This window comes from Pleurodeles waltl, chromosome 8 (genome assembly GCF_031143425.1).
Source record: "Pleurodeles waltl isolate 20211129_DDA chromosome 8, aPleWal1.hap1.20221129, whole genome shotgun sequence".
Taxonomy (NCBI): Eukaryota; Metazoa; Chordata; class Amphibia; order Caudata; family Salamandridae; genus Pleurodeles; species Pleurodeles waltl.
In genome coordinates, this window is record NC_090447.1 from 99,685,496 (window position 1) to 99,700,236 (window position 14,741).

At 42.3% G+C, this 14,741-nt stretch overlaps 1 protein-coding gene across 1 annotated transcript in view; it reads right to left on the minus strand.

Moving 5' to 3' along the window:
• The window catches only part of MRPL48 (mitochondrial ribosomal protein L48), a 44,785-nt gene that overhangs the window by 15,693 nt on the left and 14,351 nt on the right, over positions 1-14,741 (minus strand). The window contains exon 4 of the mRNA XM_069203834.1: positions 14,522-14,610. Within this exon, the coding sequence (XP_069059935.1) occupies positions 14,522-14,610 (89 nt within the window). The remainder of the gene's footprint in view (positions 1-14,521; positions 14,611-14,741) is intronic.

Consider the following 14,741-nt stretch of genomic DNA (forward strand, 5'->3'; position numbering starts at 1 on the left):
ACAATATTATGGAAGTGGGAACTATAAAAAGTATTCAAGTACCATAACTGAAATAGCAGCAGCTGAGAGAATATATTGGTTTAAATACTGTTGCTCTCTGTTCAGTGTGTTCCTCTAACAAATTACAAAAATACCTGCATTAGAATGGAATTCAAGAGGTTTCAATAACAATATGTACAATAAATACTAAGTTCTGTGCAAGCATTTTCCTACCCCCTTACTTATATTACATTTGTTCGAATACAATGCTGTATGCCGCCATTCTGCCGACTTCCCAGTACTTTTGCAAGACAGAGACAGTGGCAGTACTCAAATACAGGAAGATGAGTCAGTTTGCAAAAAACATTTATCTGAATGGGAAATACCAAAATTACAACGAAAACCTGCAGGTTCCAAGCTCATGCAATTTTGTTTTATTTTGAGGATCTGTAGAAATCTGCAACACATAGTTGGGGTTTCATGGCATCTCAAGGTAACTCAGAATCAAGAGACTACCACGAGGAGAGTAGCAGTTTGTGCAAAAACATGTACTTTTACATACAAGTTTGTTTAGCGGGTCTACAGAATAGACAAGGGATTGGAAGATAACCTTGGATGATGGCCACACTGGAGGTCTATTGTTACAGGAAAGTCACTGTATTCCCCTGTATGCATAAACTAGTTTGGGAAGCACTGAGTATCATCAAAAGAGGGGAAGGAGGAGGTGATCTTCGTCCAAACACCTTTTAGGAGGAGAGGCTCATCAGGCTGAGAAACAACTAAGGAGTATGTACTCAAAGTGGAGTATTTGCGGAATATGCAACAACATGACTTTATGTTGTGTAGATAAATCTGTGAAAATAGCCTTGACCTGCCTCACTTGTAACAAAGATGAATAAAATAAATAACCTTAATGGTGATTATCTCTCTGAAACTCCTTACTCGCATATAAATAATACGAAGACTGCTGTGGTACAAAAAGGACATCCTCCAAGATCAGGGGTCAAGGAAAGAAGACTGGAATAGAAAGTTATTAATTAATGTAAACAACTGTTGTAATTGGTCTCTCGCTTCTAAGCAAGACTGCAGATTTAGGCATAACAGCACTTTTTTTAGTAGGCGACTAAGGCAATCCTACAATAAGTTGCAACTGTCGGCCCAACCCTTCCGGCTCACAAGCGGTACCTCACCAAAACTCAGAAAGCAAAGGTGATTTCTGGCAGCCTTATGCATGGACTCCAGATAAGACCTCTCACACACAAAGGCAATGAAGGAGAGGCAGGAGAGTTTTCAATATATGTATTGGAAAGATACAGTCTACGATAAAATGCACTTGCTGCAATGGCTATCATAATGAACAATGAAAGAAGAAGAACTGTGAAGATGAGAGTTGTGAATAGAAAACCCCCAAACATCTCACAATAAACATCAGTTATAAAATTCCTAACCACGAAAGCCCAATTCTCTACCTTAGTGAGAACTAGGTGTGATAAACCTAATCTGCCAGTACCATGTCCATGAGAAGCACCCCCAACCCGTGTTATCTTGGAATGAGGTCTCTAGCTCCGACTCTGTGGTGAACAAAGGCTGAGTTCTGCAGCAAGGGGATGTGCAGCATAGATAGCATTTGGAAGGAACAACTCTAATGACCTTGTCCGTATGAGATGTATTTATACAGATCGTGTAGGATCCCTGATGCAGGTATGTTTCTAAACAACTGATATGGTGGCAGACTTGTGGCGGCAATTACATAAACAATCCCCACAAGTGCACATTATGTTCCTATCACACATAAGCAAGAAAGGGACATGACAATACCTACGTTAATCAATGATCATGACGCTGATATTGACACTTTCTCAGCGTGGCACTGATAATGCAAATCAAAACATGTTTTATAAAAAATAAACAATGGCAGCCAGCTAGAAGAAATAATAAAATAAAACACAGCAAGTTAAGTAGGTAAAAAGTCACTAGGTGATGGGGCACAGGCCTGCAAGCCAAAGGCTAAGCTAAACCCTTGTGTCCAAATAGGAACCTAAAATGGATTCACCACACAACTTTTATCTCTGCAAAATAGAGAAACAACTCATCAGTGGATCTACCATGAGTTTTACATAGTAGTAAGGCACAGGATAAGCATCAGAAAGTGTTTCCAGGAGAAGGTCAGGTATAGTGGCTACATTGTCAAGCTTGAGCTCAAGAGATGGACCCCTGCCATTTGACCAAAAAATTATATGAATCTGGGCAAATCACGTGTTCCCATTGTGCCATAAATTGCAAATATTAAATTATGTTGCGGGAGAGTGCAGTGTCTCCACTGTTCGCTCACATCCATCATGAGCATATCCTGGTTTCAGCTCTCATTTGGAGCCCAGACATCTTAATGAAACGTTCTGAGGCCACCACAAGGTGGGTTGAACACTTTACAAAAAGTACCAATTAAATAAAAATAAATACTGTTTGACACACAGCACCTCAAGTTTAAGGTACTCCTGTAAAAAAAATAAGATTTTCTTTATACACTATTCCACTGCTCCATGGTGCTAGATCTGCTCTATCACATACCTGAAATAAAACAACATCACGGATCTATGATAAGCCATTTAGCTCCAGATTCTAGATTGATGTCTTTACATTGAAACTGTGTAAAAAGATGTATGTGTTTTATATTCATACTGATATTGGTGCAGAAGGAGTATGGGTTGGGTTTCAGACACTGTTTCCTGAATTGGTCTAGTGCTAGCTACCAGTCTCCGAAAGCTCATATTAGGATGAGCAGCCTCCTCAACATTTTGTATAGACCAGGGAACTAGATAGGGGTGCCCGTTTTGACCGCTAATTTTTTTGCACTGACTCTGGAGCTGTTGGCAAATGGTATTAGAAAATGGGAGGAAATAAAAGGTGTCAAAATAGGTCACAATAATTTTAAACTAACCATGTTTGTGGGTGACATCACAGTGTCATTGCAAGAACCAAGTCAATCTGTGGGTGCTTCACTTGAAGAAAAGGAGGTCTATAATGCTGTTTTTGGGTTCAAAATGACTGTGGGAAATTTGAGGCCCGGGGGAGGAATGAGGGCTAGAGCAGTAACATTCTTGGGGATTAAGCAGTATCATAGAAGTGTGCAAGTTGCTACCCTATACTACTCCCACTGACTAAAATAATTAAAAGCAAGACTTACAGGAGTCACATCTGCAGCACTTCTATTGGCTTGGTGGAGTTGCCATTCGTAAAATCAGGATCCTGCCAAAGAGGCTCTGCCTCTTTCAAAGGCTTACGATTTCCTTGTTTCAGGCAATCTCTAATCAAAGGCAAGCCCTGATAAATAATTACACCAGGATGAAAGAAACTCAGAGAATAAAGGTAAGATATAGATATAAGCTGGTTTCACAGGGAGCATTAGCGATACAACATGTCCAAGCCTATTAACAGACAAAGCAATTATAATCAAGCATTCAAAAGGTGATGGAAACCTAACCACCGGCAATGACTCGGGGTAGCATTTCAACCCAGTGAACGTTTGCCCACCATGCCACCTCTGTTTAGACCCAGCCATTGCAAAGCAGTCTTGAGTGCTTCAAGCGGAGCGGAGCAGTCCAGCCCAAACTGTTGGGCCAGGTTTTCCCTGAACTATAACACAAGCAACCCAAGTACGGTTTTGGAGTAATTGGGACCCTCCCGTTGGGTGTAGCTTGGCTCCAGTGGCACGGTGAGCATGGGACCCATGTCTGAGCACACCTGGTGCACCCAGGGCATTACATTAAAGCACACAAAAGGTGATAGAAGGAATACTTGCAGTAAGTCTAACCACTGGCAATTGCTCCGGTAGCATTCCAACCCATCGTTCTTTTGCCCACCATGCCACATCAGTTTAGATCCAACCGTATGTAAATCAGTTTTGATCCGGAGTGCTGTTAACGATATCTTGAGGAACAGGAGAAAACAGAAACATATAAGCTATGGTGTGGGACAGACCATCTCCTAGTGGTCGTCTCCCTCTGGTAAACCCATGGCTCCAACATCCTCATAGGCGCTCGGTTCAGTATTATTCACTTGCGACCCACTCTACCCTTGCTGTATGGACATGGTGACTGCTAAGACAGGGTCTACAAATTACCTCGCCCATTTTCCCCCATATCTTTCAATTCAGAATTCTTCCCAGACCTGGACAATCAATACTTTCTAAAGTGGCAAAAGAACAGGTGTGTAACAGCAGGTTGCTTTTTTAAAGATGACCAGACCTAACAATTTGAGGAGCTTAAGTGCCAATACAACCTTCCAGAAGCTGAAAGATGTTTTCACCACAAAGTAAGACATTGTGTAGTTCAATGAGCAATCAAAGAGGGGGCCTCATGTGAGCTAATCAATTTTGAGAAATGGCCGACGGTTGCTATCTAAGATAAACACACTATACCAGCCTTATACAAACATGTGTTATAGATGCAGCCCAAACACAAAATAGCAGCCTAAAAGAGATGGGAGCTAGAACTAGAGAATACTCTCACCAACAAGGAATGGGAAACATTTGTGTTAGGACTCGAGCCCCAGCAAAAAGTGGTAAAATGGGAGAAACACAGTATCAAGAAAGGACAGGGCAATGATAGCGGCTAACCACTTAGCACAGATTAACTATCTTGGACTGTTAAGAACAGCTAATAAAGCAACTTAGCACTTCCCCTTTTAAATAGGTGATGAGTGAAAGGCCTTCTCCCTGTCATTCTCTATTCATGCCCAGGACCCTTCTAGAAAGTTTGTTCCAGTCCCAGTAGGAGAGAGAAACAGTTTGGAACCTGGCAGGGGGTGAGGAGAGTGCATTCTAAAAGGGGAGTGTCTAAAGATATCAGGACAGGCCTGAATGGGGTCCAAAGGGTTCTGCCGTATTGAAAAAAGGACTCCTGGGTAATTTTACAGTAAGGCAAAGAGGAAGTGCTAAAACAGAAGGCGGGGAGACTCCACAAAATAAGCAGGATTGGCTGGACCATTTCTCCAACCACTGGCTAGTGGACAGGATAATTTGGCACAACTCATCCACTACCTCCTCAGAACATTCCGGGAACTGGCAAGAATACACCTGCGGAAGGCCATACTGAAAGAAAACTTCTAATGCCTGCAGGAAGAAGAGGGCTTACCCAATGACTTAAGTATCCAAGGACACCTGTTGTAACACAGTCACAGAAACTGGTCTTCAAGGGTCGAGTGGTTGGTCTCCTGTATGTCTGGTTTAATGACACAAAAGCAGAAGGGATCCCGACTGTATGGTGGGCCTTCTGCCAGGAGACCAAGCTGAGGTGAGAGCTGGTACTTGGAAGCAGGCACTAGGAAGCTAAGAACTGCAGGACTGATCAGCAGGAATTTTCACAGTGTTGGTGAGTCATTTATTCCACCTCTAGAGGACTGAGACAAGGCGCAGAAGCTTGTACAGGAATTTTATACTGTCAGCAGATAAGAAAGCCATATTTGTCCCACTAGGAACATTTTGCCACACTGAAAAAAGGTTCAGCTGGACCTCATGGTAAAGGAGCCCTGTCCTGCTACAGCTTCGAGCCTTGCCTTGCTGGAGGATTCTGACTTGTAAGAAAGTGACTTAATTCTCAGGTAAAGCTCTGGACAAGGGTAAGGCAGCAAAGTTATCCAACTGGCGAAGCACCCTCGGTCATTAAATCCAGGTGTCTGGCTTGCAGCTTCTGGTGCTCAAACCAAGGATTTCAGCAGGTGCTCTACAACGAAGTATCCAACTTTAAGGGATTTTTGACAGCACAAGCCTTGGACCTTGCCTCGCTGGAAGATTCTGAATTTAATTTTAGATACTACGTTCAAAGTTAAAAACTTTCACTAAGACAACTTGCATGGTGTATCAGGCCTGTGCTCCACTGAGTTTGCCTGAAGTTTTACTAGGTCCTGGTCAGCTGCGAACAGTTGCTTTTCCATGGTGCTTTGCATTTTCTAGGCTTTTTGGCTTAATCTTAAAAAAATATATATCTACAGTTCCCCTTAACTTCATGTCTTTTTGCTCATATTTTTACCTACTTGTCTAAATTGGTTTGAGAATGTTGTGTTCTGTTCTTTAGGACTCTTGGTACTGCCTGAACACAACACTAATTTCTCTGGGGATTTGTGCAATAGCTACCAGGGTTGAGTTGTCACAGGACTGTATTATGGCATAACCAGATTGTGTTTATTAGTAGGGGTCATCCCCTACCATTTTAATAATTTAATGTCTAACACTACTATGATACAACTGAAGACAATCAAGCTTCTTTTATCAATGAAGGGTTTACCAAACAAAAAGTCTAACCCATAGTTTGGTGTTCAAAACAATTGCTTATATTTGTACATCTGAGATTTACAGTGGAAAATATCTACTTCTTATGAGGACAGGAGATGGTGTATATATATTTCTGAGATGTGCCCTTCCCAATGTACTTAGACTCAATGGGGACCAGTGCAGTTACAAAACCATTAAAGGGTAGCTACACAGTTTTCTACCCTTTGCCGATGACTTTCCAGTCTCATGTTTGTGATAAGAATGATTTCTTATTTCTCTGCTCAACCTGCACAGTAATTAGCTTTTTACTGGGCTAGATTTCCTCAAGAAAGTTTCAGGTTTTCTTAGGGTTAACTTTTATGTAACTCAGGTGTGAATTCCTCTAGAATAGCTGATTATTTTCATGTTTTCCTCATATGCTGGAAATAGTACGATTTCAGATATTTTCTGTTATAGAATTTCCCACAGACATACACTATCAAGAAACTGAAGTTTGAGATTTTGCACTTTCTATAGTTAATAAAAAGTCAAGGCAATACATTTCATTAATGTACCTATTGCACATATGCCAAAGGCATCCTTCCACTATTTGTTTTTACCGGTGGATGATCTGAAGCCAAAAGTAACTACTGAGACAACATTAGGGCCAGCTATAATCATTTTCCGCTTGTCAGATACTTCCCAAGAATGAATATCAAAATGGCAAAACAAAATGTACCCGCCTGAAAAGACAAAGCATGCAGTTCCACCAAAGATAATGTTCTCCTTCTGTAAAATGTCACCCATTATGTGCTGGCTTTAATGTCTAGTAAATAATTGCTGCAATACAAACATCTTCACAATGTTTTGATAATCCACAATATCTTTGAATCATGATACTTTAGTGCTCGATATTATGAAATACACCCTTGGGTAGTCGATTGAGTCCAATGATGCAGAAAGGTTACGAAGAATGAAAGATGATTGTGGTCAGTAGAGGTGAGGAAGCTGGAAGTATCCAGAAGAGCTGCTCCCACAGAATGTTGAGGAAGAAAATCAAATTGCAGTGGGTAAAGTAATGTGAAAGCTAGCCAGTGTGCCAGCTGAACATTTGTGCTGCTTTGTTTTTTTAAAGAATAGAAGAAGCAAAAGTAGGCAGAAGAAGAATTGGATGAGGAAAGAGCCATCACTTGTCTTTTAACAAAGCAAGTACAATTGCAGAATTAATGAAATACGCCGCAAGAGTCAGAGAAAAGGAAGTGGTTAATGGGGCAGAAAAGACAGCCGAAGACTCTAGGATTATCGCTTCACTAATTGGGGGTGAAGAGGTCATATGGGGCATTTGATGGGCTATGCTGATAGTTGTACTCGAATCAGTTCAGTAGGAGAGGTCAGGCAAATACTTGACAGAATGAGTGGAAAATACATGAAGTGGGGTAGAGGTGAGTGGTAAGGGCAGAGATAATGGTGCAGAGTATTTATTATGGTAGAGGCTTTTAAGGATGAGTAAGACACAAATTCACTAATAGGGTTCTGATAGTTTGATTGGGCGAAGAGGACAGAGATGATTGTGCAGAATGGATTTTGGTTGTTAAGGATGAGGAACAAATGAAGTCCAAAGCAGTATGCTGGATTTGGCCACGTCAAGGGTGATAGTTTGATGGACTGAGGAACTCATCATTTATCCAGCATGAAAGAGTTTGCTACATTCAATGAGCAAGAGTGCACCCAAGAAAGGCCAACCTTCCAAAGCAGGGTGTAGGTTTTTAAGCAAACTTCACCTGAGGGTCAATAAGCATTATGCCCATGCAAACTTTTCTTGAGCAAGTGCTTGGTCTTGCATTTAAGCACGCCCTAACTACACAACTATAAAACCTGCAGTCTTCCAGTCAGACACAGCTTAATCTGTATTTAAAGTGTTTCAAAGTATCCAGGGTAAAAACTCATCTTAAACAAAGTAGCTATCTGAGCCTCTGCGCTATGGATACTTTAAAAGTACTATATTCTCAGACTCTTGTCTCAGAGAGCAGGTCTACTCCTATCACGCAATCACTAATCGTAGAGAAGGTCTACTCCAATCACACAATTACTATGTCTTGTTCTCAAGTAGAACTCAAAACCTTCTTTTGTTTGCTCTGCGTTATCTGGGTTAAGCTTCAGCCAGCAACACATGAGAACCCAAGATCAACTGGTTCATGCTTTTGTGAAGGCACAAGCAGATGCTGCTCCCTAAATTTCACGTAGCTTTGAAGTGCCAATACCAATTACGCTGAATGCAAAATACAGTTCCAATATGAAGGTGACTGATGAACAGCTGTTTCTGGCCATTACATATCCAACGATGCAGATTACAACATTCACACAGCCCTTTAAGGCTCAAGGAACAAATGTATTAGGGTGAAAACACTTGTTGTGTCAGACAAGCAGTGCTGCACAATGTGAACCTACTCTCTCCTGGCACCAGAAATGTTCATACAATACATCAAACTAGAATAGGTTACTTTTTGCAAACATATTTTAAAAGAGACTAAATCAAAGCTTTACTGGTAAGGATGCATGTTTACCAAAGTATGTGTCTCAAAACTGTTTACCTCCAACATGATGACTTTCCCGAAATCTGACAGACCTGAAAAGGCCCAAATCAGAAGCCCAAAACAGTGGATGACCTTTACAACACGAAACACCCTTTAAGGTTTACTAAGAGACTGTAATGCAGACAAACAAGTTTTTCTCCAACTCACTCTGCGAAGTGTTGTAATCACTACCTGACGACTGTCAAATTCTTTAACCCCGTAAATGCAAAATCTTGATCTATCACCTCCCATGAGCTGCACTCCAATTTGAATACTTTTTTTGTTAACAAAGTGTTAATAAGTTTATAAAACCATACATTAATATTTATTTTTCTGCCTTTTTCTTAATTATTTGGTTCGCGCTCATACTCATGCACAAATAGAAAATCTGAGGGGCAGAAAAACACCTGCATGTAAAACAAAGATGACAATGATAAAAAAAAAAAGAGATGCATGTAATTCACATACGAGATGAAATACGCCCTAAAAAAACACCTGGTAACACTGCCAGAGTCCTCAGAGTTTCTAAACAATAAACCTCACTAATGCGGCACTTAGGTGAAGGTTCTTCTGTAGGTTCTTTTTTAAAGACGCTTTGATGCCGATAGTAGTAATGCCACCGCAATCACAAGTATTGCAAGATCTTACTCCTTCCACTGATGCAACTTTATAGCTGCCACGCTGGACAACACTTTACTCCTGGGGCAAAGTCTACACAGCACAGATAACAAAGCGCACTTGCCTTTTAAAAACCTTCTAGTGATGCGTTAACAAAAACTGCTTATGTTGCAAAAAAAATAAAAAAATAAAAACTACAGATACAAACAGTGCAAGCAAAGAATGACAGAAAAGTATTAGAGAGCCATTCATACAAGACACCTAGTTATCTGAACTTGCGAATCAATGAACCATTTCTGGGCATCGCCAAAGGACTTACAAACCCCTTACAAATTAAATAGAAAAGTCCTATGATAATTTAAAAATAATGACTCATGGTAAGTTGCTAATCCCACATTACATGTTGCACCTGGTTACCCACAATGTCACCATCAACCTCTTCTTCCTCAAGCACCTCTTTGTAGGTTTGATGTCTACGTCACTGGCTTTGTCTTCTCCGCTTTATGTACCAGTATTCAAACGTCTGCTAGAACCGAGCACCCTCCTAATCACAGATACAAATCTCTAATAACTAATTATCCCCCCCAACCCATCTCAGTCCTTAACTTACTTCAACTTTCAGACACAAAGCCTCTAAGCACTTAAGTAATATCTGTAATTTATCCAACACACTCACCGCTTTCTTATTTTGAAGTTCACAAAACATACCATCTAAACATCTGATCATCATATTGCAAATATGTCACTCAATACTGGGGGACAGGCCTTCGACAGCGATTTGAATAACTCTGACCTTCTTGTTGCTGGATGTTGCATGCTTTCTAGACTCCCAAGAACTCAAAGTTTACAGCTAATGGTTCACAAATCACTTGTTTGCTATATATTTTTTTATTGTTGATGTGATGAATTAACCAATGAACACTTTATCTTCTTAGGTCTACCCCATCATGTCTCATGCGCAGACTTCTAAGATTCCAGAATGCAGCATCCCACCTCCAAACAGGAATAAAGAGGTATTTCGAAACCATATCAGAGTTTTGTGCTCTGTAGTGGCTGCAAGCATCTAAACAGATCTGATTCACATCCCTCTGCATTATCTGCTTGGTGGGTTTCTACCCCAAGGTCATCCACTCATTGCAGTGACATTCCTCCACTGAAATCCTACTGAGATTTGTCTTCTTCAGACTCTTCTCCACTATGTGAATCGTCTCTAAAGGGTTTCAAAAGCATTAAAAACAAAAACTTTCAACCAACCAGAATTCCTTCTGGCTCAACCTTCTCACTCTCCTTCAACATCATAAATATAAAATGATTTTCACCCAACCTTTGATAGTTTTCCTCTCATCACCTCAAGGTGGGCCACTGGCTCCCAACTCTGGCTCACACTCTCTGTCCGCAACACAGAGTTTGCTAGAATACAGCAAATATGATTCCATCACCTACTATAAAGCAATTCTACCTTTCATCAGTGCACAACCCCCACCCGCTTGCCAGCTAAGTGTCCTTTGACTTTCACTGCCCTCACAATCCTGTGTAGCTTAATACTCGATTACCACCCTTTGCCAAACATTAAGGAGAATTAACATGTAAAAGTAGGTACATTGAGATTGTGTCCAGCAGAAATGTAACAGAAACCTTTGCCTTCCGAGGTGTGCTAAGCTCATGATAAGAACACACACACATTTTAGGTACATTTTAAGGTATTTCCAAAATAAAAATATTAAAGGGACACAGGGACAGAGGCTGTGGTCTACTAATAATGCCATGAGGTCTTCAACGCAGAGATCCAAACAAGGCCAATCTCCACAGCCAGGCTGGATTTCCATGGATACATGGAAAGCATCATCTGAAGAGAACTGTAACCGAATGAGCACTCTTGTGTTTCGTTTTGCATTGTAGTTTGGTATTATGTGAGGGATTTTCGTAATATGTGATGGAGAAGTGCAAGACTGCTACCCTCCAAGATCACCAGGGACCAACACCCTATTTAATGCACCTGGGGTTGTATTACAGAAGTGCACTGGAGGGGCATAATGGGCCAATGGGCCTGCTTTGGGTGCCCTGGGGGGACACTGGTTTTACAGAAAGGGTGGCAAACATCTGTGCACATGTAGCACCAGAGCTATTATTAGAGAGCACTACTCATTTGTATGTGAGCGTGACCCATGCAAATGGGGGAATCTCTTTGCCCGCTCTGTATTACCGATGTAGGCACAGAGGCAAACAAGCCTTTAGGAGGCACAGTGAAAGTGCACCACAAAAGTGTGGCAGACTTTCAACGCACCTCCTAAAGGGAGCCCTCTGGACGGATGAAAGGGGGGTCCCATGGATACCCCCCACCCAAACTCAGACATCCCCTTTCAGGCAGTCACTGCACCCACCTGCAAGGGGATCTCTAGTGTCTTTTAAAAGTGCAGGCGGGTAGCAGCCTGTACAGACAAACACAGAGCAGCTTTTAAACAGCTCCTCCGTATTTCTTATGAATGTGCTGCCCTATGGCAAGTTTGCGGTTGCCCCTAGGGCAGAGCACTGAACATAATAGGTCACCGAGGCACAAAATGGACAAGTGCACCATATCTGTAATAGGGCCTGGATCTAACAGAGGCACAAAACAAGAGCAAAGAAGCATATTGGCACAAAAAAATATGAAGGCTCTATCGCTTGAGCACCTCTTCTTTACATTTGTGATGGGAAAGCAAATGTAAAGTTCACTCCTGCTTGTCCTATCACGATTTTAGGTTTGGTCTGTTTATGACAACAAGTCATTCAATCTTACCTGAAATACACTCTGTGTTAGGAAACACATTTGTAGGTAGCAGTGGTCTAAAAGTGCTCCAACTAGGCAGGATTGAGAGCATTACTAATCCCAATTATAGGCAATTTACAAGAAGTCAGGATGTTTCTCAAATGCTGAAACCAGTGATGAAGCCAGCCACACTGTTTGTACGAGAGCCTTATAGCCTAAATAACTGTCTGGGCTAAAGGACATTCAAACAAAAAGGTAACAGATCACAACAGAAAAGAGATCTCTGAGGGTGTCACATCTTTTTAGGTCAAACCTTCTAGACAGAGCATGCACTGTCTGCTGCGTACACAAAGGAGCTTGGAACCCACCCACTGCTTACCAATGGTTAGTTTTCCTTATCACTGTAATTTGTCTACTCATTTTTGGTGTGCCGGTTAGTCGCTCTTGTGTTGGTCCCATGGAGCATTGCGTTTAACAGTTCATGTGGCTTCCTGGCATCACTGCTTGCTTTCTAGAGACTCCTTTTCTCTTTTGTGTAAAGCACTCCACTAGTGTGTCGGTCTTTCATATACAGCTCTACACTTGCACCCCATGTTGCTCCCTGTTGCCTGTTTCTCCACCCCTGTTCCTCTGGTGCTCGCTGGAGTGCTTCTCCCAATTGCTTACCCCCACCCAGGCCCTCTTGTTGCTTTACCACCCCCACCCCCCAACCAGGCCTCCATGTTGCTTTTTCTCCTGCCTTCCCTACGTTGCTTTCGTGTCCCCCTTCTGCCCACCTCCCCAGTTGATTTTCATCCCCCCTCATGTTGTTTCGGCGTCACACCTTCCGGATTGCTGCTTCACCGTTCTCTCCCCAACCCCCTGTGTTGCTTCACCGTTCCACCCCAACCCTCCAGTGCTGCTTCCGCTTCCCCCACCTGCTCCCTTTAGGCTTTTTTTTAATCTTTAACCTTGCTGCACAGGACTGCAGATGCCGCGCAGCATGGTACAAACCATTCAAAAAGCAAACAGGTCACAAAGGTGTGACCAACTGGCTTTGCAAAGGCTTGTTTTGTATGTAAAGTTTAGTCTTGGAGGGTGTGTGGCATTCTCATCAAACTTATATCACCCTTTTCCCCACAGGGTGTTATGTTCTCCCAGGTCTACACTAGGGGGAGAAGGGGGTCTGTTTGAACCAGCGGCAGAAGGATCAGTAGCAATAGCTATTGTGTCAAACTTGTGCAATATTAGAAACAAGCCAGTGTAATGTTTATTATACATGTAGACTAGTACAGGAAAAAAGTTAAAGCTAACACCCCTTATCACACTGTGGCCAGGTGCCCACCACAAGGAATGCTCACGTTTCTCCTACAGCAGATACATTCACAAGTTCATCAGGACACAAGAACTCCCTCTTTGAGAGACCTGAAGTGGCCTGACTAGATGTGGAAAGTACTGAAGAGTCCACCCACTGGCAAGTGTGGATGAAGTGGGAGATAAAGAAGGAGAATGAGAAGGTGTGGGTTTGAGCAGAGGAGAGTGAGGAGCAGGGGAGGAAGAGAAGAGTCAGCTAGAGATGCGAAGGACCCAAAGATAGAGCCAAGCCACTCGTATAATTATGGTCAGGATCCATATATTATTGGACAAGAGATGCTCAGCCCCAGACGCCAAGGTATGACCAAGGATCTGTGCCCTCTGGCAACTGTGATGGCTTAAAGGGCACAGGCAGAGGGAGGAATCACATCTGAGTGGAGCACTGCTGTGGGGAATGTTTGCCCATGGTACAAGAAGTGCACAAGGGAGCAACGTTCTCTAGCACCCACATCATCACCAGGGCAATGGATAGGGACCCTTAGAGGGGCTCTTATGTGTTTTATATCATTAGTCCCACCAGTCGAGGGGTATTCCCCTACATTAGGTTCATTAAGAAACAAAACTAGAACAAGGAAGGAAATAACTTCCATCCTCTTATTTTGGTTCTGATACCTAGCATATTCTTTTGTTCAATGGTGAACAATCGCCAAACGGTACTGGATGCTATTTGCAAAGGGAGCCTGGTCACCCATACGAATGCCCAGACACTTGGGACACCTCCATCTCTTCTCTGAAAACACAGCCACTTCAGAAACATTTACCTCTTCTTTGAACACCATCAAATAAAACAAAGATGACTATTATCGCGCACCATTCAGGCCCCACGTCTTGTGTTCCATGGTGCACACATAATAGGATGCTTGGCCAGATAGAGGGATACAGAAATGTGTCTAACTTTGTTACCAGCTCTGGGTTGTTTCCTGTGTAACAGGAAGTGATGCACGAGGCGGCCATTCACACCCTGAACCAGCACATCCATTGCTCGTCTGTGAGTGCAGCTCTTACCGCTTCCTCGATCAGCAGGTGCTTGTACCTCCCAATGCCATGAGTAGGCCTGGACTTGTAATGCCTCCGACCGCTCGGCCAATCGCCACCTGAGAGATGAAAGTAAAGAGGAGTTTCCGTCAGTAAAAGTGCAGATAGTCCTATTTTACTAAGCCAACATCAAAGGGAATTCAGCGAAAAAAAGTTATGTTTTCCCAGTTTAATCAGACACAGAAATTGC